At 59.0% G+C, this 22986-nt stretch overlaps 2 protein-coding genes across 3 annotated transcripts; one reads left to right on the top strand and one right to left on the bottom strand.

Annotated features, from left to right (window-relative positions):
* Positions 1 to 1030: 1030 nt before the first annotated feature.
* Positions 1031 to 11475, bottom strand: MED29 (mediator complex subunit 29). Of its 2 annotated transcripts, none has more exons than XM_034792173.1 (4): positions 11239 to 11475; positions 5414 to 5472; positions 3469 to 3553; positions 1031 to 2242 (listed from the first exon to the last, which is right to left on the bottom strand). In XM_034792173.1, exons 1-4 carry the CDS (start codon positions 11452 to 11454, stop codon positions 2015 to 2017), a joined length of 588 nt encoding a protein of 195 aa, XP_034648064.1. In that variant the 5' UTR covers positions 11455 to 11475; the 3' UTR covers positions 1031 to 2014. The 2 variants fall into 2 exon arrangements, with proteins under 2 accessions (XP_034648064.1, XP_034648063.1); XM_034792172.1 differs by lacking the exon at positions 11239 to 11475 and adding an exon at positions 9223 to 10978.
* A 533-nt stretch (positions 11476 to 12008) lies between these two features.
* PAF1 (PAF1 homolog, Paf1/RNA polymerase II complex component) lies at positions 12009 to 19892 on the top strand. The gene is given in 15 exon segments (XM_034792171.1): positions 12009 to 12157; positions 13110 to 13139; positions 14093 to 14185; positions 14321 to 14442; positions 14802 to 14868; positions 15108 to 15209; positions 15675 to 15780; positions 15953 to 16021; positions 16439 to 16542; positions 17282 to 17398; positions 17624 to 17752; positions 18132 to 18237; positions 18613 to 18694; positions 19343 to 19595; positions 19597 to 19892. Coding segments are annotated over 15 exon segments (1584 nt in total). The 5' UTR covers positions 12009 to 12107; the 3' UTR covers positions 19751 to 19892.
* Positions 19893 to 22986: the final 3094 nt, after the last annotated feature.

The raw sequence follows: 22986 nt of genomic DNA, 5'->3' as shown, positions 1-22986 counted from the left end.
CCCCCTCGGGCTCCTTGCCACAGGGATTGTGCCACCTCAACTGCTCCTCCTATGCTCACTGCCCCCCTCCCTCAGGGCCCAGCCCTATGCCCTCACCTCTCTCTTCCCCTGGAGATTGACTCCCCTTCCCCCCCCCCCCGCCCAGCTCCAACACCCTCCCGGTCACTGGGAGCCCTGTGCACCCTCTGCTTCTTCCCCCCTCCCACCACCACCTCTAGGGACTTGTGCTCCCCCATCCCATCTTCTTTCTTGCTTGCCCCACCCCCAGAGGCCCTAGGGCAGGGGTGGAAACTGACCACGGGAGTTGCAGCCAGAGAATTCCGGCTCCTGGAGGAGGGGACCTGCCTGTGTGGTGCTGCAGGTAAGAGCTCCGCCTTGGGCTGGGGCGTGCGCCGCGAGCTGACCTCCAGTGTGAAACCCGGGGGGGGGGGGCAGGTGCCCCCCCCACCCTCCCTAAATGGCGCCCCGGCCAAGGCTCCTCGCAGCTTCCCACAGCTGCTTGCATCAGCCCCACGCCTCTGCAGGGCATGTGCGGCAAGGGGCGCACACTGGGGCTGCACGGAGGTGGGGCATCACCCTGCAGTTCTCCCCCCCCCTCACCCTGACACAGTGCAAGGGCCAGGCCTGCCCCACAAACACCCCGGTGCCCTGCCCCTCCCCGCTGGGCACATCGCGATAGCGAGCAACAGGGTCAGCGTCTTCCATGCACACCCAGCCCTGCAGCAGTGATTTACATTTCTCCCAGCTGCTCCCATGTGGCCGCTTGGGACTGCTGCCAGGGAGGGACATGTGACCCCTCTTGTGGCTTCCTTTTCTGAGTCTATCGCTCTGCGGGGAAACAAAACAAAAAAACAATCTGCGGGGAACAGGAATTCTGCACGTGCTCAGTGGTGCCGAATTCCCCCCAGGAGTAAAATTCAGCTCCCTGGAGCAAATTGGGAAGGGAGAGAGAAAGTGAAACTGACTAGAAATGGAAAGTGAAACTGACCAAGCTAGAATCAGTCTGACGAATATAGGGAAACAAACGGAATCAAAGTTGTTTTGCTTTAATTCACTCTTTGGATCTGATTCTCCTTTAGGTTTTATGCCAGTCTGACGCAGAGATAATTCTGTTCGTTACTTCTGCTTTACGCTGGTGTGAACGGAATCACAGGCCAGCCCTCTGTTTTAAAGGATCAAAGGCGTTATCATTAACAAGCTTGAAATGAGCTGGAGTCCGATTCCCCTCTCGCTCCACGCAGGTCAGGAGAGAAATGTCTCAAAGGACGGAAGGGTTACAGTGAGGTAAAGTCACTGTGATGGCAGGAGGAAATTAACACCGGGGCTTGTTTTAACTCAATGGCATTTCTCTGAAAGGGTTACTGTTTAAGGAAAATAAATAATACACCCATCAACCTGGAAAGCTACAATCCAGCCCATTCACCCGGGGTGGGGGGAAGTTTTAATTTGATGGCAGAGAAAGATTCTGTCTGATCCTCCTCACTTCATTAGCAGCACAATCTCAGGTCTCCTCGACCCCTCCTGAAGACAAAGGGGAGTGGAGGGGGCTTAGGCCCTGGCAAGGGAGACTTCGGCAAGTAGATCCTGTGCTAGGTGAGTCAGTTTTAGCAGGGCTAATGCGTTCCGAATGTACGTGGGCCAAGCCACCGGGTGGCATAGGCTAGCGTCGCAACAGTGAGTTCGGCGAAGGTCTGATGGCAGCTGAGGATCAGGCCTAGGAGATGTGAGAAAGGTGAGGGGGAAAGGAGGGAACATGAGAACTGGGAGGGGAGGGAAGGAGTAAGACCAGAGGGAGTTAGAGGAGAAAGCAGACCAGGGACGTTCGTTTCACTCTCGATACAAAGGAGACCATCTACCCAGGCAGGGAATTCAGAGGACATGAGACAGGCCGTGGGTCAGATGCAAGTTTGTAAAGTTTCACCGGCTGACACGGTGCCGGCGTGGAAACGATCCAAGTCTCCTTCAAACCACGCCGGCTGCCGAGCAGGAGCAACAACTGTGCCGGCGCCGTGGGCTATGGCCCCCCTTGGGCGGGGATCTTGCCGGTGATCTTGTTGGAGCACTCCAGCAGGGCGTTGTGGATGTCCTTGGCGCAGGAGATCTGGGATTTGATCATGCTCAGGTACTGGGTGTAGGGCAGGCTCTCGGTCTGCACCGCATCGGGTTTGGTGGCCGTCGGCACCAGGTTGGGGGAATGCTTGGTGCTGTCGAAGCTCTGGGACAGGCATTCGTAGGCCAGCCGCTGGAAGGGGAGGGAAACAATGAGCACATGGGGTACGGCCACGCGCCCTCCGGCCTTGGTCAGAGCAATCGTCCCTCTAGCCTCTAACCTGCCCCTGGACAGATCAACATCAATGACCCCTCCCACATCACATTTAGCCTCTTTGCATTCACACTCTTGCCTGTACCCACAGTGCATCTGTGCTCATTTCTCCAAGCCCCACAGCTCCCACCCCCTCCCTTCCCCTTGCTCTGAGCCCTCCCATCACCCTACTCCCTATGCCTGGGACGTCCTACCACATCATCTTCTGACAGACGCTCCTCTTCCTTCAAAGCCACCTCTCCCAGCCGTCCCCACAACGCCCCCCGCCCCTGGAGGCCGCTGCCCCAGAAAAGGCCCCCTTCAGTAGAGGGCAGAGCGAGTGCTCAGTCTCTATGGCTGTTCAGGCCTCAGCCTTCCCGCTGAACTCGCCGGGGCAGGGCCCACGTCTTTGTTTACGGCTGCAGAGCCCCGTGTCAATGGCTAAGATCGATACTCCCTAAAGGGATGTGTAGTGACGCCCACGGCAGGGTCCCCTGTAGGGACCAAGCCCACAATGCCTAGAACTAACAGTGGAAAACTCCACTGTCTGAACTAAAAGGACCATTAACCATCAAGCCCGTAGCTTGAACTGCTCTGCCTGACCCAGCCACGGGAGGGAGACAGAGCCACATAGTCAGAGCAGGGCAAATGACGGATTTTTTGGCTCTCTGGCAATGCTGAAGTAAAATAAAACAAATAAATAAAATGTAGGTCAAACCAAAAACGAAGGTTTTTTTTTTTTTAAACTTCGGCAAATCAAGAACTAAAAAAGGTTAGTTGGGGTCGATCAACGCAGTTTTTAGTAAAATTAAAGGAAATTTTCAGACAGCCACTTGGAATAAAAAACATTTGAAACATTTCAGACGGGGTAGGACTACATCTCCCATGAGGCACCATGTCTCGTGGCGCGAGGTGATTGCATCACTGCAGTAGCGGGCAACATGGGAGACGCAGTTTGGTTGCTTCATAGCCTCCTTCTCTATGGGCCGGGCTTTCTGGACAGCCTCCATCTCCCATGATGCACCACAGCCAGCAACTGCAGTGAGGAAATTGCCTCGTGGGTACATCATGGGACACTGAGTCCAGCTGGGGACCCCCGGCCTATGGAGGAGAATGGGGACATGACGCCATCAAAACTACAACTCCCATGAAGCACTGTAACTCACCAGGCACAGCTCCAGCTGGTCGCACAGGGCGTAGAACTCCTCCAGGCTCTTGTCGAAGCGCTGCACCAACCCGTCGTTGCTTTTCCTGAAATGACAGGACCCGTGACGAGGCAGCCGTGGTACTCGACTCCGAGGAAGGCAGGCAGACCCAAACCCCAGCACCTCCTGGGTCAGGGATGAGGCCCCACAAGAGAGGGCAGACAGAATGGGACCGATCCTCTGCTGGGACTGCTGGTCCCCAGGCTGGGAGTCCCCCCTGTGACCCATGAACCTCAACTGGCAACGGAGACACAAGAATTTCTTGAGTCTGCTATGTACATTCTGGTTCACCAAAGAGCGTCACGTGAGCTCCCACATGAAAGCTGGTGTCCCAGTGCTCATCAATATCATTGGGGAAATGTAGGTGCAGATTCTCTGCATCTATATCTACTCCAAATACATTCTTCAAGTCTGGATCAAGGTACTGATCACCAGCAACGGTGAAAAACAGGTTTCCTCTCAGACAGGTCCTCTCGATCCATCTACCTGTTAACAAGTACATTGTGGAGGGTCCCATCACTGGCTTGTGGGGATTTAACAGGAAGAGAAAGACAGCACGGGGAGGGACCTTATCGGCTGGATGCACATCAAGGGCTGTTTGACTATCTTTGGGGGCGCAGAGAAGACAAGCAGGCACCCTTCACCGAGGAAGAAAAAGGACGGCAGTTTTGTTCCATGAAAAGGGGCCTTTTCTGGCAGCTTGGTTGAAAACGCTGCAGAGAACTTCAGGGGAGATCAAACTTCCGCAGACAGAAGGTTTAACCTGTTGAGTTTAGACTCTCCGAAGCGCGTTAAGGGTTTACTTGATATGTAACCGTGTTTCCAACATCCTCTGAGCTTTGATGATAAACAACTTTTCGCTGTCCCTACCAAGATAGCAGAGTGAGGGGGGGTTGAGCAAAGCGCTGGGCCTGAGTGGCATCTTACGAGCGGCTGTGCACGGTTCCTGTGGGAACAGCGGGCCTGGGAGTCTGGGAGTGTCCTGGCCCTCGCCGAGGACTTGGGGGTTGACATGTGTCTGCTGCTCCAGAGAGCGCGAGGAGGGCAGGGCTTGTGCTGCCAGAGGCTGGTGGATTCAGGGAGCTGAACCATAGCCGGGCCAGACAAGCTGCTTCACGCTAAGGGCAGGTGGTGCTGAGGTGCCTCCCAACCCTGGGTACCCCTGGGGAACATTGCCCCGCCCCAATGCACAGCAAGATGGGGCAATGCTGCCGGATTCCAGAGTATTTACAGGGAAGGGGGTGGGGCAAGCGGACACAGGAGGGGCGGAGTCTCCAGCAGAGAAACAGAGAGGATGGTAAAGTGGGCTGGAAAGCGTGTATAGCCCACCTCATCTTTAAAGGGGACATGCTAATGAGTCTTGGGGTGACCCCTACAAAGGACAAACCCTCCCCTCTTCCACATTCCCATCAATATGCCTCTCCCACCGCAGAAGGTCACCTCTTTAGCATGGGGGGGGGCTCAGTCGCTGTCCCCAATTCAGTCCTTGGCCTCTCTGTAACACCTGCCCACGATGGGGCTGGAGTGCCAGCGGGGAGAGTGGGTTTTGTCCATGCGGGTGCCCCTTCCAATTAGACCCAGCTAACTCCTGTCACGTGGCCCCCCCAGCAGCTGTCAGGCGGGGGTGGCGTTTGGCCGTTACTCAGCTACGCTGGGTTCGAATCAGCACTGATTTGGGGTGACCCATTCAAGTCACCCAGGGCTTCATTCTCCCAGACGGTACCGACAGGAGCCATCAGGTGCCCAGAACGAGGTGCGCCTGCCATCCACAGCCACTTTGGGAAGTTTGGGTGCTAGATACCAGAACAACGTTTGACGTTGAGAAGTTTAAAGACCCGGATGAAAGCCTTCTGGCTCCTGGGTTAGAAGCTAGCCCTGCCCAGGGAGGAGGAGAGAGAATACTCACTGCCCGTTATCGATGTTCGTGTTCTGGATGAGATTCTGAGCCGCGATTTTCATCAGGTTCTGGAGGGCGAGAGAAAGCAAGAGTCAGAGGGTGCACGGTAAGCGACAGGTGCTGCCGCTCCCGCCTTTGCTTGGCTAGCTTTGGGAGCGGAGTTGGGACTTGATGCCGTGTTTGGGACCCTCGCAGCCATCACAAGAATCCTGGCTTTGGCAGGAAACAGCCATTAAATATTAAACACCACACTGCAGTGCAGTCCTCTAGGATATCAAAGCAAATCACTGGCGTTAAACCGAGGCAGGGAGCCATGAAGCCATTCACACAAGGTCACCCATTCCAGAGCTGTGAAAAGGACTAAACTGCCAAAGTCCTCTGCTTTAACCACTAGCCACCACTCCCCTCCCAAAGCCAGAAACAAAGGCATGCTGACCCCCTGCTGCCTGCTCCAATCACTAGACCCCAATCAAAGCATTTGGCAAACAATAATTAAACCTCACTCCCCCATCCAGGTGGTCAATATCAGTCTCCTTGTTTGAAAAAGCAAGAAATATATGAACCAGGGGTAGGCAACCTATGGCACACGTGCTGAAGGTGGCAAGCAAGCTGATTTTCAGTGGCACTCACACTGCCCGGGTCCTGGCCACTGGTCTGGGGGGCTCTACATTTTAATTTAAATTTTAAATGAAGCTTCTTAAACATTTTAAAAAACCTTATTTACTTTACATACAACACTAGTTTAGTTCTATAGTATAGACGTATAGAAAGAGACCTTCTAAAAACGTTAACATGTATGACTGGCACGCGAAACCTTAAATCAGAGTGAATAAATGAAGTCTCGGCACACCCCTTCTGAAAGGCTGCCGACCCCTGATATGAACAATACTGCTCTTGTGGATTTGTTAATGCGATTTACATCTAGGGGCTCTAAGTCGGGAAAGACTAACAGGAACTGGAACCAAACTTAACCAAACTTAGTCCAGGAATTTGCTGAGTCAAATCAGGCCAGATGGCATATTGACAAGAGGAATTTGGGCTAAAGTTCTGTTCCATTTTATCTGAACGTTGCAGTTTCTGAGATGTTGACATTATTATCTAAGCCAGTGCTGAGTCATTTACCAGAATCTCAGTCACAAGTGCCTTCTGACATGACACACAGATTCTGCCCTGGTTTCATTCTCCCGAGTTTCTATTTTGGGAGAAGGATGACTCACTTTGCTTTAAAAGTAAATATTTTGTTTTTTAAAAATGCTTTTTTTAAGATGAACCTTTTTAAAAAAGCCCCATGATGCCGGGCAACAAACTCCCTGACTCAGACGGGGGCTGAGAAACGGATGTGAAATCTCGAGGTAGGTTTTAATTTTTAACAAAGGTCTTCTCTTAATGTTGATTAAGCCTGGAAACTGAAACATGACATGTAGCGTTTTCCCATGCAGAGGCTCTGGTCAGGCAAGCAAAAGCTACCTCAACCTTCCCCTTTCAATCTCGTTGTTCAATGCCAACACATAGGTTAGAGTTTCGTAAGATGAGCCTCCATTTCCGCGCTCAAAGCACGAGAAGTTGCCAATGGGCAGTTTTAAAGGACATCCATTAGCACCAGACACAGTAGCCACTGATATTAACAGGGCAAGTCACTCACGTAAGAACGGCCAGACGAATGGTCCAGCTAGTCCAGTATCCTGTCTACTAACAGTGGCCAATGCCAAATGCTTCAGGGGGAATGACTAGAACAGGGCAATCATCGAGTGATCCATCCCGTCGTCCAATACAAGCTTCTAGCAGTTTAGGGACACCCAGAGCATGAGGTTGTGTCTCTCACCCTCTTAGCTAATAGCCATTGATGGATCTATTCTCCATGAACTTGTCTAATTCTTTTTTGAACCTAGTTCTACTTTTGGCGTTCATAGGATCCCATGGCAATGAGTTCCACAGGTTGACTCTGTGTTGGGTGAAGAAATACTTCCTTTGGTTGGTTTTGCTGCCTATTAATTTCATCGGGTGACCCCTGGTTCTTGTGTTATGAGATGGAGTAAACAACACTGCCCTCCCTAGTCACTTTCTCTACACCAGTCATTCGCTCAACCCACCACCACACAGCAATTGGCTCAGGCTTTCTGCAGACTCAGTTGGACTTCACTAAATTGGTTGCACTTGCTTCCTGTTCTGAAGGTTTTCTCAGCAACTGTAGCAGCTAGAGACTTACTTTGGTCAATTAAACATAAGAACGGCCAGACTGGGTCAGACCAAAGGTCCATCTAGCCCAGTGTCCTGTCTTCCGACAGTGGCCAATGGCAGGTGCCCCAGAGGGAATGAACAGAACAGGTGATCATCAAGTGATCCATCCCCTGTCGCCCATTTTCAGCTTCTGGCAAACAGAGGCTAGGGACACCATCCCTGCCCATCCTGGCTAATAGCCATTGATGGACCTATCCTCCATGAACTTATCTCAGTAGTTCTAAAACTTCTGTACTGGTGACCCCTTTCACATAGCAAGCCTCTGAGTGTGACCCCCCCCCTTATCAATTAAAAACACTTTTTTATATATTTATCATCATTATAAATGCTGGAGGCAAAGCGGTGTTTGGGGTGGAGGCGGACAACTCGGGACCCCCCCATGTAATAACCTCGTGACCCCCTGAGGGGTCCCGACCCCCAGTTTGAGAACCCCTGACTTATCTAGTTCTTTTTGAACCTGTTATAGTCTTGGCCTTCACAACATCCTCTGGCAAAGAGTTTCACAGGTTGACTGCGTGAAGACATAAGTTCTTTTGTTTGGCCTGGTCCCCACTAACCCCCCACTTTGGACTAAGGTATGCAAATTCAGCTACGTTAATAACGTAGCTGAATTCGAAGTACCTTAGTCCGAATTTACCGCGGGTCCAGACGCGGCAGGGAGGCTCCCCCGTCGATGCCACGTACTCCTCTCGCCGAGCTGGAGTACCGGCGTCGACGGCGAGCAGTTCTGGGATCGATCCGGGATCGATTTATCACATCTAAACCAGACGCGATAAATCGATCCCAGAACATCGATTGCCTGCCGCCGGACCCTCCGGTAAGTGTAGACGTACCCTTAGTTTTAAACCCACTGCTTATTAATTTCTTTGGTGACCCCTAGTTCTTGTGTTATGAGAAGCAGTAAATAACACTTCCTTATTCACTTTCTCCACACCAGTCATGATTTTATAGACCTCTATCATATCCCCCCTTAGTCATCTCTTTTCCAAGCTGAAAAGTCCCAATCTTATTAATCTCTCCTCATACGGAAGCCATTCCATACCCCTAATCATTTTTGTTGCCCTTTTCTGAACCTTTTCCCACTCCAATATAGCTTTTTTGAGATGGGGCGACCACATCTGCACACAGTATTCAAGATGTGGGCGTACCATGGATTTATATAGAGGCAACAGGACATTTTCTGTCTTCTTATCGATCCCTTTCTTAATGATTCCCAACACTCTGTTCGCTTTTTTGACTGCCGCTGAACATTGAGAAACTGGAGAAAAACTGGGAGGGATCCCACTCCTAGCTAGTCCTTCGTATCCCTCCAGGGGGCACACCCAACTCCTTGGGAAACAATGCAATAAGGAACAGACTGTTCCGACTCTCAGTCTACTTTATTATTACAACACAGAACACTTCACTGTGTAACCAGTTCTGGCACAACTGCCTCCAACGTCAATATTGACGAGGGGCAGGCTGGTTTCTGGCTGTCTTTTGCCTGGATCCTTGCCAACCGCCTGCAACCATGGTATTGTGATCTCGCTTTATAAGGGCAAGGGTCTGACGGGCGAATGTAAGAGGTACAGGCCGATCACCTTGCTGTCCGTGCCAGGGAATGCGCGTGTGCACATTCTGCTGGCGTGTTTGGAGCCCCGGCTACATCTGAAGCGTCGGCCCAAACAGTCAGGCTTTACCGGGAACAGGTCCACATTAGACACTATTTTCACCCTCCGCTTGTTGTCGGAGGTACAATGCGAGTTCAAGAAGCCCCTGCACATGGTGTACGTCAATCTTAAGCTTGCGTTTGATTCAGTTGACCAAGTCGGGCTATGGAAGGCCTTAAAGGGCATAGGTGTCCCAGCCACTCTACGGGACTTGATTAGCAAGCTGCATAACGGAACCACTGCCTGTGTACGTCTGGGTGAATCGGATTTCGGCACCTTTTAAATCGATATCTGGTATCAGGACGGGCTGAGTCTCGGCCCCTGTGCTCTTTTGCCGGGCAATGGGTCTCATAAAGCAGCTTTCCGTCTAGTCCCGGGGCATTCAGATCAGTGATCTCTCGCTCTCAGACCTTGCCTCTGCTGATGACGTGGTTCTCCTAGTATAGAGTGAGGCACTCCAGCAAACGGAGGAGTTGGCGGCCAAGGTCAGCCTCCGTGTTCCGTGGTCAAAGATGAAGATGCAAAACTTAGGATCAGGTCCACCCACGACTCCAATCGTTTTGAATAATGAAACTGCCGAAGCAGTCTCCAGCTTTTGGTATTTGGGTTTGATACTCAACAGCCCCTCCAGCTCTCACCCAGGGGTTCTTCACCGGACTGGCATCGCAGCGTCTGCCAAGGGTCATTTACAACGAATAGGGAATCAACATCACCCTGGCACGACAACCAAGTTCAGATCTATTCGAACTGTATCCTCTCCGTACAGTTGTGAAACATGGACGCTATATCGCTCAGACTGGGCAAAGCTGGAGTCTCTCCACACAAAATGCCAACATCGTATATTGTGTATAAAGTGGAATGATTTTTACTTTACAGTCGCTCTGGTTTACAGACTTCTGGGGCCATATGTCTTACACTTTTCTGACATGTTGCCAGAACGCCGCGAGACATTCCGGTGAACGCCATTCTCCGGGTGGCTTATAACATCTGGGACAAAATCCCACCAACCGAGGGGTGGAGGCAGCTCACAGGCAGACCCCCTATTCAATGGGAGCATTAAGTCTGTTCCGACATTGGACTTTCAGCCTGTGAAGCCCTTGCGACCACACAGGAACAAACCAAATGGCAAACGATCACGACGACCAATTGTTTAAGCATTGTAAGCGGCTGGCTTTCTGGTTAAGGCACTGGAATGAATCTGGATTCTCTTCCTGCCTCTGCTACAGATGCCCTGTGTGCCTGTGGACAAGTCACTTGCCCTCTAACCGGGCAAACACCCCCCCACGTATTTTGGGCACTCAGGAAATGCCTTGCTACTGGAATCAAGGGGGATATTCCCAGGCTTATGGTGAAGCACATGCCTGCAGCATCAGGGCATTAACCTCGCTGGGCCTCACTCCACCATCTGCTGGAATGAGCTGATGATGCTTCTCTCCTCCTACCAGTTGTCTCTGTAGTCGGACTGGGAGCCCTTGGGGGGCAGAGCCTGCCTCTCCCTAGGTCTGCCTGGCACAATGGGGGCCTGGATACGAGTGAGGGTGGCTCTAGGCGGGACTGTAATACACCTAGGAAATAGCAAGTTACCGTTTCATCCAACACACGGTGCGGCAGGTTAAAGGGCACCGCAGCCATGCTCCCACTCGGTGCAACACAGAAATGGCCCCCACCGTGCTCATCAGCCCATAGCCCCACTGAACAGCCTTAACTCTGCCCACCCCAGCAGCAGCAGCTGCCCCCACCTCCTCCCATCCACAGCAACCCCCCCCCTCCCCGCCCGCCCCTCTCAGGCATGCCCAACCCCCATGGGCCCCCCCCCGCCCCATATACCTCCACCACCGCCCCCGTAAGCTCCACCTCCACCCCTTCAGGCCACACCCCCTCCTGTTTAGACCTCCCCCTCAACTCCAGCGGTAGGCCCCGCCCCCTTTCCCCTGGCCCCGCCCCCACCTGCAGACTCTCCTTCAGCTGCGGGATCAGCATCTTGTAGCGCTGCACGGGGTCGAAGTCCTGCGCCTGCGCGGCGGCCTGGGCCTGGGCCTGCGCCTGCGCGGCCGCCTGAGTCTGCAGCTGGGGCTGCTGCCCCGGGCCCGCCTGGAGCGTGAGCTGCGGCCCGGGCGCCGGGGCCTGCGCCGGGGCCTGCTGCGGCTGCTGCGGGGCCGCCATCTTCCCTAGCAACTACGGCTTCCTCCCGACAGGCACCGCGGCCCCCGCACCAGGGACAGCGGCTCCCGGCATGCACCGCGCCTACCACGTCCTCTCCCCCTCCCCGAACTACGATTCCCAGGGTGCACCACGCGCGCCCGACCCATACAGTGACTACAGTTCCCAGCATGCATTGCGCGCTCCCCGCCTCGTCCAGCGGGCCCCTCCTCACAGGGCTAGAACTACGGCTCCCGGCATGCGTCGCTCCCCAGGGACGTTTCCCGTCGGGCCCCGCGTCTGCGATTCCCGTCAGACACCGCGCCGCTAGCGCGCATGCGCAATACGTTCCGGGAGCGCCGTTCCCGGCACTACAACTCCCAGCATGCCCTGCTCTCTCCCCGGAAGTACGCCTTTCCGAGCCGCGCTTCCCGTGAGACTGCCCGGCCGCAGGGCCCCGTGAGCCCGTCCGTAGGTGTTTACCCCGGTGCCTGTCTCCGGAGCGAAGTCTCTGCCCGCCCGGGGTCCCGCCGCCTCGCCTGCCCGCATCATCGAGCTCCTCCTCCCGGAGCCGCTCCGCGGGGCGCGGCCGCGTTTCCCGTCAGGCGGGCCTCGGCCACCCTCGCCGCCCGCAGGCCCCGCGGCGGGGCAGCAGCGATCGCAGCAGCGGCCCCGCCATGGCCCCGACCATCCAGACCCAGGCGCAGCGGGAGGAGCCGGGGCACAGGTAGGGCGGGGCCTCGTCCCCCCGTGACGTCATGGGGGCCCGGACTCCTGGGTCCCCCCCCGCCAGGGGTGATGGGGGGAGTTGGGGGGGGGCCGGACGCCCGGACTCCTGGGTCCCGCCCCCCGCCAGGGGTGATGGGGAGAGTTGGGGTGGAGGAGAGCTGGGAGCCCGGACTCCTGGGTCCTCCCCCCACCAGGGGTGATGGGGAGAGTTGCGGGGGGCGGGGCTGGGGGCCTGGACTCCCCCCCCCCCCCCCCCACACACACACACACACTAGAGGTGATAGGAAGAGTCAGGGTCCTGGACTCCTGGGTCCCTTCTCCACCCCACCTGTCTGTCATCCCCCCTCTCCCCCCCCACCGGTCAGGGATGATGGGGAGAGTCGGGGTGGGGGGCGGGGAGCCCAAACTCCTGGGTTCCATCTCCCGGTGTGTGGGCAGCCAGAGCCCTGTGGGGAGGCCCGTTCACAGTCACCTGAGAGGCCTGACCTAACCCCCACTAAACTCCAGCATAGCGTCATCGTGTGGCCACTGTGTCCCACCCCAGAAGTGGCCGCACAGAGTCCGCAGCAGTTTCGCTTGCTTGATCTTGGCCCTGCTGCTGGTCTTGCCTCAGTTTCCCCATCCACTCAGTAGAGCTGATGCTGCTGACTTGCCTCCTGCGGGGGAGGGGCAGTGCATCAATATTGATAAAGTGCTTTAAATCGGTTTCACTCTACGTGGAGAGTCTGGGCAGGGTTCTCACTTTGGGGCAGCCTCCAGGGGCCAGGCCCATAGGCAGCTTCTCCCCCTGCCCCCAACGCTGACCCTCATTCTGCTGCTCTGCGCCTCAGTTTTCCCATCTGCAGAATGGGGATAATGCTACCAACACTCCCTGGTAAATGGCATTGGACGAAAAGAGCTCACGGTGTTGTGATTATTTACTGTTGTTATTTATTTCCGTATCTTTGCAGGCCCAACGCTCACCGGACCCTGCCTGAGAGGTATGACCCCTCCTCGTCCCACGTTCACAATTCCCCCACTGCCGTACCCAGTCCTCTTTTTACAGCTCCCCTGCCCAGCCCTTGGACTTGCTGGCAAAGGCCGGGGGGGGGTGAGGGGGAAGAGTAATTACTGTGACTGCTTGTCACTCGCGCCAAACTCATTTCACGGCGGCTGGGCACGATCGTAGGTCGCCGCTGACATGGGACACTGGAGATTCCAGCGCAGTCCCGCGAGGGGTTGGGGGTTGGCACATGACCCCTTCCACCATCCCCCACCCATAGCTCCCTCCGCATGCACTCTTTCCATCCCCCCTGGCTGGCTGGGGATAAAGAACCCAGGAGTCCGGGATCTCAGTCCTCCATGGTGCCTGGCTCTAGATCAGGGGTGGGCAACTTTTTGGCCCGAGGACCACATCTAGGTATGGAAATTGTATGGCGGGCCATGAATGCTCATGAAATTGGGGGTTGGGATGTGGGAGGGGGTGAGGGCTCCGGCTGGGGGTGCAGGCTCTGGGGTGGGGTTGGGGTTCAGGAGGGTGGGAGGGGGATCAGGGCTGGGGCAGGGGTTGGGGCGCGGGAGGGGATCAGGGGTGTAGGCTCCAGACGGCGCTTACCTCAAGCGGCTCCTGGAAGCAGCGGCATGGCCCCCCTCCAGCTCCTACGCGAAGGCACAGCCAGGTGGCTCTGTGCACTGCCTTGTCCGTAGGCACCGCCCCTGTAGCTCCCATTGGCTGCGGTTCCCGGGCAATGGGAGCTGCGGGGATGGGGGCGCCAGAGCAGGACAAGCCCCGAATCCCACTCCCTGGCAGGAGCTCGAGATCTGGATTAAAACATCTGGAGGGCTGGATGTTTGCCCACCCCTGCTCTAGACTCACCCTGTCACCCCAGGCTGGGTGGGTGGGATGGGGGATAAGGAATCCGGGGGGTGCTGATGTCTCTCCCTGTGCTTCCAGATCGGGCGTGGTGTGTCGGGTGAAATACTGCAACAGTCTCCCGGATATTCCCTTCGACCCCAAATTCATTACATACCCCTTCGACCAGAACAGGTGAGAGAGCAGTCGCTGAGCGGGGCTGGGATCGGGGCCCGCCCGGCTCACCCGCACCACTGCCGCCCTGGGGGAGGGGAGAGGGCTCTGCCCGGGGACTCTCCCCGGCCGGCGTCTCACCTGTCCCTCTCCCAGGTTTGTGCAGTACAAAGCCACCTCTCTGGAGAAGCAGCACAAACACGACCTCCTCACCGAGCCGGACCTGGGCGTGACCATCGACCTCATCAACCCCGATACATACCGCATCGACCCCAATGGTGAGAGCCGGGCTGGGGGGGGGGGGGGGCCCCCACGTGTGCATCGCCGACGGATCATGGGGCACCGTTTGTGTCTTGTGCTCACGGGGTGGGTGGGGGGGGGGTGTGGGGCAACCCCACGGAAAGGGGGGGCCTCTTTTGCATTTCAGGGGTCCCTCCTTGAACCCTGAATCCCAGGATCTAGTTTCAAAGTGCCCCCCCACAAAACATCTTGCTCACTGAAGAGTCTCCTTTGCGCCCGTCCCCAATCAATCCTGCCCCACTGAGAGCCAAGGCTAGGAGCTTTTTTTGGGGGGGGAGGGCATGATGGGAGGTGGGGCTGCCGTGGGTCCTGTCCCATCCTGCTCTGCCTCTTTCAGTTCTCCTGGATCCGGCCGACGAGAAGCTGCTGGAGGAGGAAATCCAGGCTCCCACCAGCTCGAAGAGGTAACCCGGCCCCCAAAACACACGGCGCCCCTGGCTGCGGAGAGCAGCCCATCCCTGAACCCCTGGCTAGCCAGCTCTCCCAGCCCTCCTCTGCGGCCTTGGGGTCCCCTTTGCTCAGTCCCACCCGACTGAGCCCTGCCCCCAGTGGGAGGTTCTTCCCCCCCCACACATCGGGGGGGGGCAGTCAGCAGCTCCCTCCACCCCACGGCCTATAAACCCCCCACCCTCCTCTGCCCTAGATCCCAGCAGCATGCCAAAGTGGTACCGTGGATGAGGAAGACGGAATACATCTCCACCGAATTCAACCGCTACGGCGTGTCCAACGAGAAGCCGGAGGTCAAGTGAGTCTGAGGGGGGCCGGCCGGGGTGACTCTCCTGGGCAGGGACAGCATCCCGGAGTCGGGAGGGGGGGCAGGGAGGGACCATCCCCTATCTGGGAGGGAGGTTACCCTCCCTCTGGGATCTCCGCTTCCTCTTGTAATGCTGCGTGGCCCCCTGCCACAAGGAGCAGCTGCCCCCTCGCTGCATCTGGCGGGGGGCGTCGCACAGTCTGTCTGCTGCCCGTGTTGGGGGCGCAGTATCTTCAGCCGCTGGGGGAGACGCAGCCTGGCGCAGGACTGGTTGCGTCCAGCAGGGGGCAGCATAGGCCTGGCGCTCGTGGACTTAGCTGCGGGTGGTGTTGGATCCGGTTCGATCCAGGGGGCGAGGGTCAGGGGGAGCATCGCATCCAGCGATGCTGGTTGCATCCAGCGGGGGGCAGCGTTTTCCCAGCAGGCCTCACTCTGTGCACTCCTCCCTGCAATCAGGATCGGCGTGTCCGTCAAGCAGCAGTTCACGGAGGAGGAGATCTACAAAGACCGGGACAGCCAGATCGCTGCCATCGAGAAGACTTTCGAGGACGCCCAGAAATCGGTGAGTCGCCCCTTTAAATATCTCCCACCTCTCTCACAACGTGCTGTGCCTTTAAGCCTTAAAGGGCCCGTGTTGAAAGCACCCCATCAGAGGGGCTGGAGGGGAAGAGGAGGTTTAGGGTTACCCCTCCCCTGCCGGCCTCTCACGGTCTCTCTGCTTCCTCCGTCCCCAGATCTCCCAGCATTACAGCAAACCTCGCGTCACCCCCATGGAAGTGATGCCCGTGTTCCCGGACTTCAAGGTAAGGGGGGGAGGGGGGCTGGGCACCGGCATTGGCTTCCCTAGGCCCATGGGCACCGGCCTGTGGCACGCAAGGACCTTCAAGGCTCCTTTGCAGCTGTTAGCGGCTGGGCCGGTCCTAAGCACTTCCCAGTCTGGGGCTAAGCGAGCCTCGGGGAGGCAGCATCAGGGTGGGAGGCAGGAGACCTGTCCCGTGACTGCTCCGTGCCTCGGTTTCCCCATCGGCCCTGACTCCCTTCCCGCAGACGGAAGTGCAGCCTGGAGGGGGTTCCCCCCGTCCTTGATGCTGAGGGAGATCAAAGGGCTAGTGGGGGGGCTGGTGCCCAGGGGAGGGTCTGCCTGATGGAGGGGCCATCCATGGGGAGTATGGTGCATTATGGGCAGGGATCACCCCGCTAACCGACTCCTTCCCCCCTAGATGTGGATCAACCCCTGCGCCCAGGTCATCTTCGATTCGGACCCAGCCCCCAAGGACACCAGCGGGGCTGCGGCCCTCGAGATGATGTCTCAGGCGATGATCAGGTAATGCCGCACCCCTCAGCCTTGGGTGGGGGTTCACCCTCCGCTAGGCAGAGCCCTTCCCGGGGACCCGAGAGCCGGGCGTCCCCCAGCCCCGCTCAGTGCTGGGTACCGGCGCTCACCCCCTCCCAGCACGGAGAGCCGCACGGCCAAGCGCTCGAGCAAGGCAGGGGGTGTCCTGCCCTCGAAGGAGGCTCCCCCCCCCCCGCCCCCCGGCTCAGCCCTCGTGGCCTGCTGCTGTAGGACCCGGGGAGGGGATTCCAAGCTAAAGGGGGGGGAGGTTGTTGTTTGGATGGGAGGCCCCCATGAGCTCGCTCTCATATTCAGTGGTGGCCCCAGGGTGGCGTTAGGGGGCACTGGGCTGCAGGGAACGGGGTGGGAGCTCAGTTGGGGGCGCTCTCCCCTTGATACCAGGGTCTGACCTCAGTAGGGGGCGCTGTGCTGTGGGGAGTGGGGTAGGGGGTGCTGGCCCCAGATGGTGCTAGGGGGCGCTGTGCTGCAGGGACTCGGGGGGGGGGGGGGGGGGGGGAGGAGGGGGCGCTCTCCCCGGCAGTCAGTGCTGGCCCCAGGGTGGCGCTGGGGGTGCTGTGTTGCAGGGAGCAGGGTGAGGGCAGTAGGGGGCGCTCTCCCCGGCAGTCAGTGCTGGCCCCAGGGCGGTGCTCCATGGAGGGGAGGGGAGGGGAGTGCCGTGTGGAGCGGGGGTGGGGAGCGTTCCTCATTAACCCTTTCCCGGCCATCTCAGGGGGATGATGGACGAAGAGGGGAACCAGTTTGTGGCCTATTTCCTGCCCGTGGAGGACACGCTGCGGAAACGCAAGCGGGACCAGGAGGAGGAGATGGACTATGCTCCCGAAGACATGTATGTGGCCGGGGAGGTGGGGGGCTAGGAGAGGGGGCTGGGGCGGGGGGCAGTGCAGGGCCGAGGGGGGGGACAGGGGCTGTACTTGGGGATGGGAGAGTGGAGGGGGGGGGGGGGGGGGGGGGGGGCGGGGCTGGGGAATGGGGGGGGGGGGGGGGGATCAGCTCTCTGCTCAGGAGGGGGCGGCAGAGCTGTGGGGTGCTGACCCCCACCCCCACCCCCCAGCTACGACTACAAGATCGCCCGGGAGTACAACTGGAACGTGAAGAACAAAGCCAGCAAGGGCTACGAGGAGAATTATTTCTTCATCTTCCGCGAGGGTGACGGGGTCTACTACAACGAGCTGGAGACCCGGTGAGGCGTGGGGCGGGGCCTGCCCCAGGGGCTGGGGGGCAGATCGGGGCCGGTGCCCAGGGCCCGGCTCAGATCTTGGCTCCGAGAGGGCGGAGTTAGTGGCCGTTGTCCGTCGGCACCTGAACCAATGGGAATTGACGGGCCGAGGGTAAACCGAGGCTTGAGCTACCTGGGAGCGGGGGGGGGGAGAACCGAACGGAGCTCGGTTGGTTTCTGAGCGGCGCTGGGGCCGTCCCAGGGAGCCCTGACCTCCAGCCGGGCCGGGGGGATCCCCAGCTCCGGGATGTGCCTTTAAGGGGCACATGGAGCGGATGGGGCTGTGTCCTGGGAAGAGGGTGTGGGGGCCGTTCTCCCCGGCCTGACGTTGCCCCTCTCCCAGGGTGCGGCTGAGCAAACGCAGGGCCAAGGCGGGCGTGCAGTCGGGCACCAACGCCGTGCTGGTGGTGAAGCACCGGGACATGAACGAGAAGGAACTGGAGGCTCAGGTAGGGCGAGGGCTGGACTCTGTGCTGGGGAGCGGAGGGGCAGCCCTTTGGGGGACAGTTAATCCATCCGTGCCCCCCCACGTAGCTTCTGTTTTCACCCCCTACGCTGGGATCTGGGAGTAGAACCCACTAGACCCCACTTCTCTCCCAGTGCTGGGGATAGAACCCAGGAGTCCTGGCTCCCAGTCCTCCTGCTCTAACCACTAGACCCCGCTCCGCTCCCAGAGCTGGGGACAGAACCCAGGAGTCCTGTTCCCTGCCCTGAAGGCCCCATGCCACCCACTCTCACTGACTGAAGAGGGGCGCTGGGCGGGGTCCCAGCCTGGGCGGGGTGCCCCCCACCCCATGGCTAACCTGGCTCCCCCGCCCCGGCAGGAGGCTCGCAAGGCGCAGCTGGAGAATCACGAGCCGGAGGAGGAAGAGGAGGAGGAGATGGACAAGGAGGCCCAGGGCTCAGGTAGCAGCCGGGGAAGGGGGGGTTGCGGCTCTGGGGGGGTGGCGTGGGAAAAGGGGCCCCTCTGCCTGTCCCCTCCCCCATCAGCTCCCTCCCATCCACTGCTGGCCGCACAAGGGCTCGCGGCTCCCTCTGGTGGCTGCCCTTGGAACTGCCGCGGCACTCCATCCTCCGTCCCTCTGACTCCCCCCAACACAACCACTGGACATTTCCCCCCCACACACACAGACACCCCTGGAGATGGTGCTGCCGCTCCCTCTACAGGGGGCAGCCCTGAGTCCTGCCTCCCTCATGGGCTGGTCCTGTCTCCCTGACCCGCCTGACTCCCCTGTACATCCAACCCCCGAGGATGGCTCCTGTCGCCCCCACCCCAAAAGAATAGGAGGGGAGGAGCCATCGCTTCTCTTTCCCCTTTCCCCTCCCATGGGGAGGATGGTCCCCTGTCTTCCATCAGCCCCCCATCTCCCTGGGAGGGACAGCCCCTCTCTTCCATCACCCCTCCCCCTCTCCTGGGGGTGGTACCCCGTCTCTATCAACTCTCAGCCTCCCTTCCATCACCCCCAGCTCCCTCCGGGGGGAGTGATCCCCTCCCTTTCTTGCCCCCCTCCCCGCTGGGGGGGCCGGGTTCTGACCCCACGGCTCTCCCCGCAGACGAGGAGCCGGAGAAGGGCAGCGAGAGCGAGCCGGAGGCCAGCGAGGAGGAGGAGGAGGAGGAAGGGCGCTCGGGCAGCGAGAGCGAGCCGGAAGCCAGCGGGCGCAGCGCCAGCGAGGGCTCGCCGGAGGCCAGCGAGGAGGACGAGCGGGCGGCCCGCGACAAGGAGGAGATCTTCGGCAGCGACGACGAGGACTCGGAGGGCGAGGGGGGCGGGGGGCGGCGCAGCCCCGGGGAGGAGGAGAGCGGCAGCGAGGGGGGGGGGCCGGCGGCGCCGGGCCAGCCGCAGCCCCTTCCTCAGCGGCAGCGAGGGCTCCAACGCCGAGGAGGACGACGAGGACGAGCGCAGCGGGAGCGGCAGCGAGGCCGCCTCGGACTCCAGCGAGGAGGGGAGCGAAAGCGACTGAGTGGGCTCTGGGGGGGGGGGGGGGGCAGCCTCTTGCCCCCCTGCCGCCTGGGCCGGATCCACCCACCCCCTTGGGGGACCGTCCCTCCACCTTGCTGCCACCAGGAGGATGTGGGCCTGATGTGGGGGGGGCTCACTTGTGCCGGGAGTTGCTGGAATCCCCCCCCCCCCCAACTTGGGAGGAAGTGGCTCTGCTTGGCACCCCTATACTTGGTCAAGTACCCGCTGGGCGTGCCCCTCCCGACCCAGGGGCTCCCTCTGGCGTCCCCCGCAGACACTGGGGTGTTTTTATTCTTACTGCTGTTTGTTTTGCCCCTTGTACATACCAGCCTGTACCAGCACCCCCTCTCCGGCCTCAATAAAAGGGTCTCTTCCTAAAACTGGGCGTCTCTCCCCACCCCCTGTGCTCGGCGCCGGCCCTCCCAGGGATCTTTACCCCCTTGGTGCCAGGGGTGGCCCGGCTGGCATCACCGCCTCCCTCTGGCTGCGAGCAGAGGGTCCAGCAGCCGCCGTCCAGCCCCCTCCTAGCCAGCAGGGCCTGTTCTCCCTAGAGCGGGCGGCGGGTGCAGAGCCCCCACTCAGAGGGCTGGGGCCTGGGCCGGGAAGGCACCCTGGGGGGACAGGTATTCTGGGGGAGAAAGGGCTTGTTTATCCCTAGATGCCCCATTCCCCTGTGCCCCAAACTCTGTCCTTTCCCTGCCAGGGGCTGGGCTCAAAGCTGCCATTGACGTGTGGGGGAGGCAGGCTGGGTTCCCCACTCTCTACGTTACCGGGATTCACCAGCCCTTTGGCCCTTGGCAGTGTGACGGGAGATCAGATCCCTGCATGGGGAGGGGGTCGGGCAGAGCCCTTCTTGGGGAGGGTTAGGGGGGCATTTGGGGAAAGACGGGCTTTGGGGGTGGAGGCAGGACCTTGTATAGTGATGCTGGCATCTGGGGCAATGAAACTGACCAGTGCTGCCCCCTGAAACTGACCAGCATTTCCCCCGGCTGGGGAAACTGCCCCCCTTGTTCCGCTGAGGCCCTGGCCAAAGGAGAGCGCACTGCTGTATCTCGGCACTGGGCAGTGAGGTGAAGGTTGGGGGTGCACCTGCTGCCCTTCTGATACTGTATCTCAAAATGACCCCCTGTAGCCCCCCACTTTCTAGGTGTACGATCCCTCCCAAAGCGTGCTTTGTAACTCATCAGTGGCTGAGCGTCCCTCTCCCGCTCGCAGGCGAGGACCCGCGGTGGCTAAGGAGGGCGGAGATGTTGCTGTAGGTTTGTTACTCAGACACGGTGTCAGGCTGGGAAATAACAGGCCTGGAGTGTCACGAATGTACAATTCACCGGAGAGAGGCTTTGAATCTCACCTACGTGGGCGACTGCTTTGTCTGTCCCCGCTGGGGGAGTCAGCGAGAAGGTTATAAAGTAAGAGGCAATGAATTTCTGTCTTCATCGCCTCTCTCTGCCCTGTCTCTACTGAAACAAGCCGGCTGGAAGGACTCCGGGCTGGGTACCAAGAACTGCGACGGCCAGAGGGATGAGAAAAGCCGCTGGCTTTGAATCTTACAGGTCGTGGCGAGGTTCAGGCTGATTGCGCTGAGTGCAATTTGATCACTTTCTTTTTGTAACCAGTTCTGACCTTTGGAGGCCTCGATCACCTAGAATCTCTCTCTCTTTCGTTAATAAACGAGTTTTATTCTTTTATCTAAATGGGAGTGTTTTGATGGCAGGGCTTGGGGGAATCTCGGCTCCGGATTAACGACGGCTGGTGCATTTTTCATTTTCTTGTATTCAATGACGGCTTGAGGCACTTGCACTGGCCAAGGGGGGCTTGAGCACATTTCTGGGGGGCAAGGCTGGGGCGACTGGCGGGGGCCTCCCTGGGTACGGCCCACGAGTGGCTGGGAGATCACTCACGTCATGTAACTGGGCGCGCCGCCCTGGGCTGGTTTCTGTGCGGGGCAGGGCAGCGTGAGTGGTAGCTGGAGCCAGAGAGTTAAGGCGGCCCAACGTTTCCACAGGCCGGGTGGTACCTGGGGGACGTCAGACCCACACCTCACGTTTGCTGGAAGGGGTGGGGTTCGGGGGGGCAGTAAGGTCTGCGAGCTTGGCCTGCTCCCTCCAAAGAGAGCTGGTTTTGCGGGGGGGAGAATCAGCTGGGGCGGGGGGGGGGGGGGACTGTGCTTATCTCCCCCTGATCCTCCTGGGATTGTGTAGGGGGAGGGGTGCGTTGATCAAGTCCCGGGCACGGCCCTGTGCTTTACCCCAAGAGGGATTTGAGGGAGGTGCATTTTTGGGGTGATTGCGCAGAGGCACCCCCAATCCAGGTCAAACCCTGGGCTTTGCAGGGAGGGGCCCAACCAGGCCCAGGCTGAGTGTGTGGCACGCGCAGATGTGAGAAACTCACGTGTGTGTGGGGGAGAGGGCTGTGAGTGTGAGACGTAGCACGGGGGAGAGAGACACACTCCAGCGTGCAAAGGACACGTGCAAAGGTCCATCTGTGCGAAGGAGATGGACGTGGGTGTTTGTGGGCCTGGCACGTGCGGCTGTGAGCGAGTGTCAGGTCCTGGGGTGGGAGCGGGAGGACGTTACAGAGCGAGGCACAAGCAGGGTGGGTGCAAGAGACATGAACTCGTGTGCAACATGCACACAAATGTGCAAAGCGCCCAGGGCCAGGTGGGGGAGGTTTCTCTCCCCAGCTCTGGGATGGGAGGGGGCAGTGGTCAGAGCAGGGGGAGTGGGGGCTAGGATGCCTGGGTTCTCTCCCTGTGGCGGGTGGTGCTTGGTGGTCAGAACTGGGGGGAGTGGCTGGAGGCCAGGATGCCTGGGTTCTTTCCCGGGGTTGGGGGAGAGATGGGGAACTGGGCTGGGGAGAGGGCCCAGGACGCCTGGGTTCTCTCCTTAGGTCTGGACGGGAGTGGAATCTGCTGGTGCAGGAGGGGTTGGGGGCCTGGGTGTCTGGGCTCTCTCCAGGCTCGGGGAGGGGAGTGGGGTCCAGTGGTTAGGGCAGGGTGGGGGAAGTTCTGGGGAGCAGGACGCCTGGGTTCTTTTCTTTCCGCAGGTTGGAGGGAAGAGTGGGGTCTAGTGGGTGAGGGTTGGGGGCCAAGATGCCAGGCTCTGGTGTGTGTGTGGGGGGTAGGACGCCTGGGTTCTCTCCCGGCTCTTGGAGGGGAGGGGGGGAGCAGGACGCCTGGGTTCTCTCCCGGCTCTTGGAGGGGGAGGGGGGAGCAGGACGCCTGGGTTCTCTCCCGGC

This window comes from Trachemys scripta, chromosome 16 (genome assembly GCF_013100865.1).
Source record: "Trachemys scripta elegans isolate TJP31775 chromosome 16, CAS_Tse_1.0, whole genome shotgun sequence".
In the NCBI taxonomy this organism is placed as follows: Eukaryota; Metazoa; Chordata; order Testudines; family Emydidae; genus Trachemys; species Trachemys scripta.
Note: the sequence above shows the minus strand (reverse complement) of the source record. Positions and strands in the feature narration are given on the sequence as shown.

Bases quoted from the DNA above. Each gene is read 5' to 3' on its own strand.
- MED29 (XM_034792172.1), bottom strand. From the start codon at position 9,477: ATGCCCTTTAAGGCCTTCCATAGCCCGACTTGGTCAACTGAATCAAAC. The intron at 3,554-5,413 runs GTGAGTATTCTC...CTGTCATTTCAG, and splicing joins ACGAACATCGATAACGGGCA to GAAAAGCAACGACGGGTTGG. The intron at 2,243-3,468 runs GTGAGTTACAGT...CTCCCCTTCCAG, and splicing joins ACCAGCTGGAGCTGTGCCTG to CGGCTGGCCTACGAATGCCT.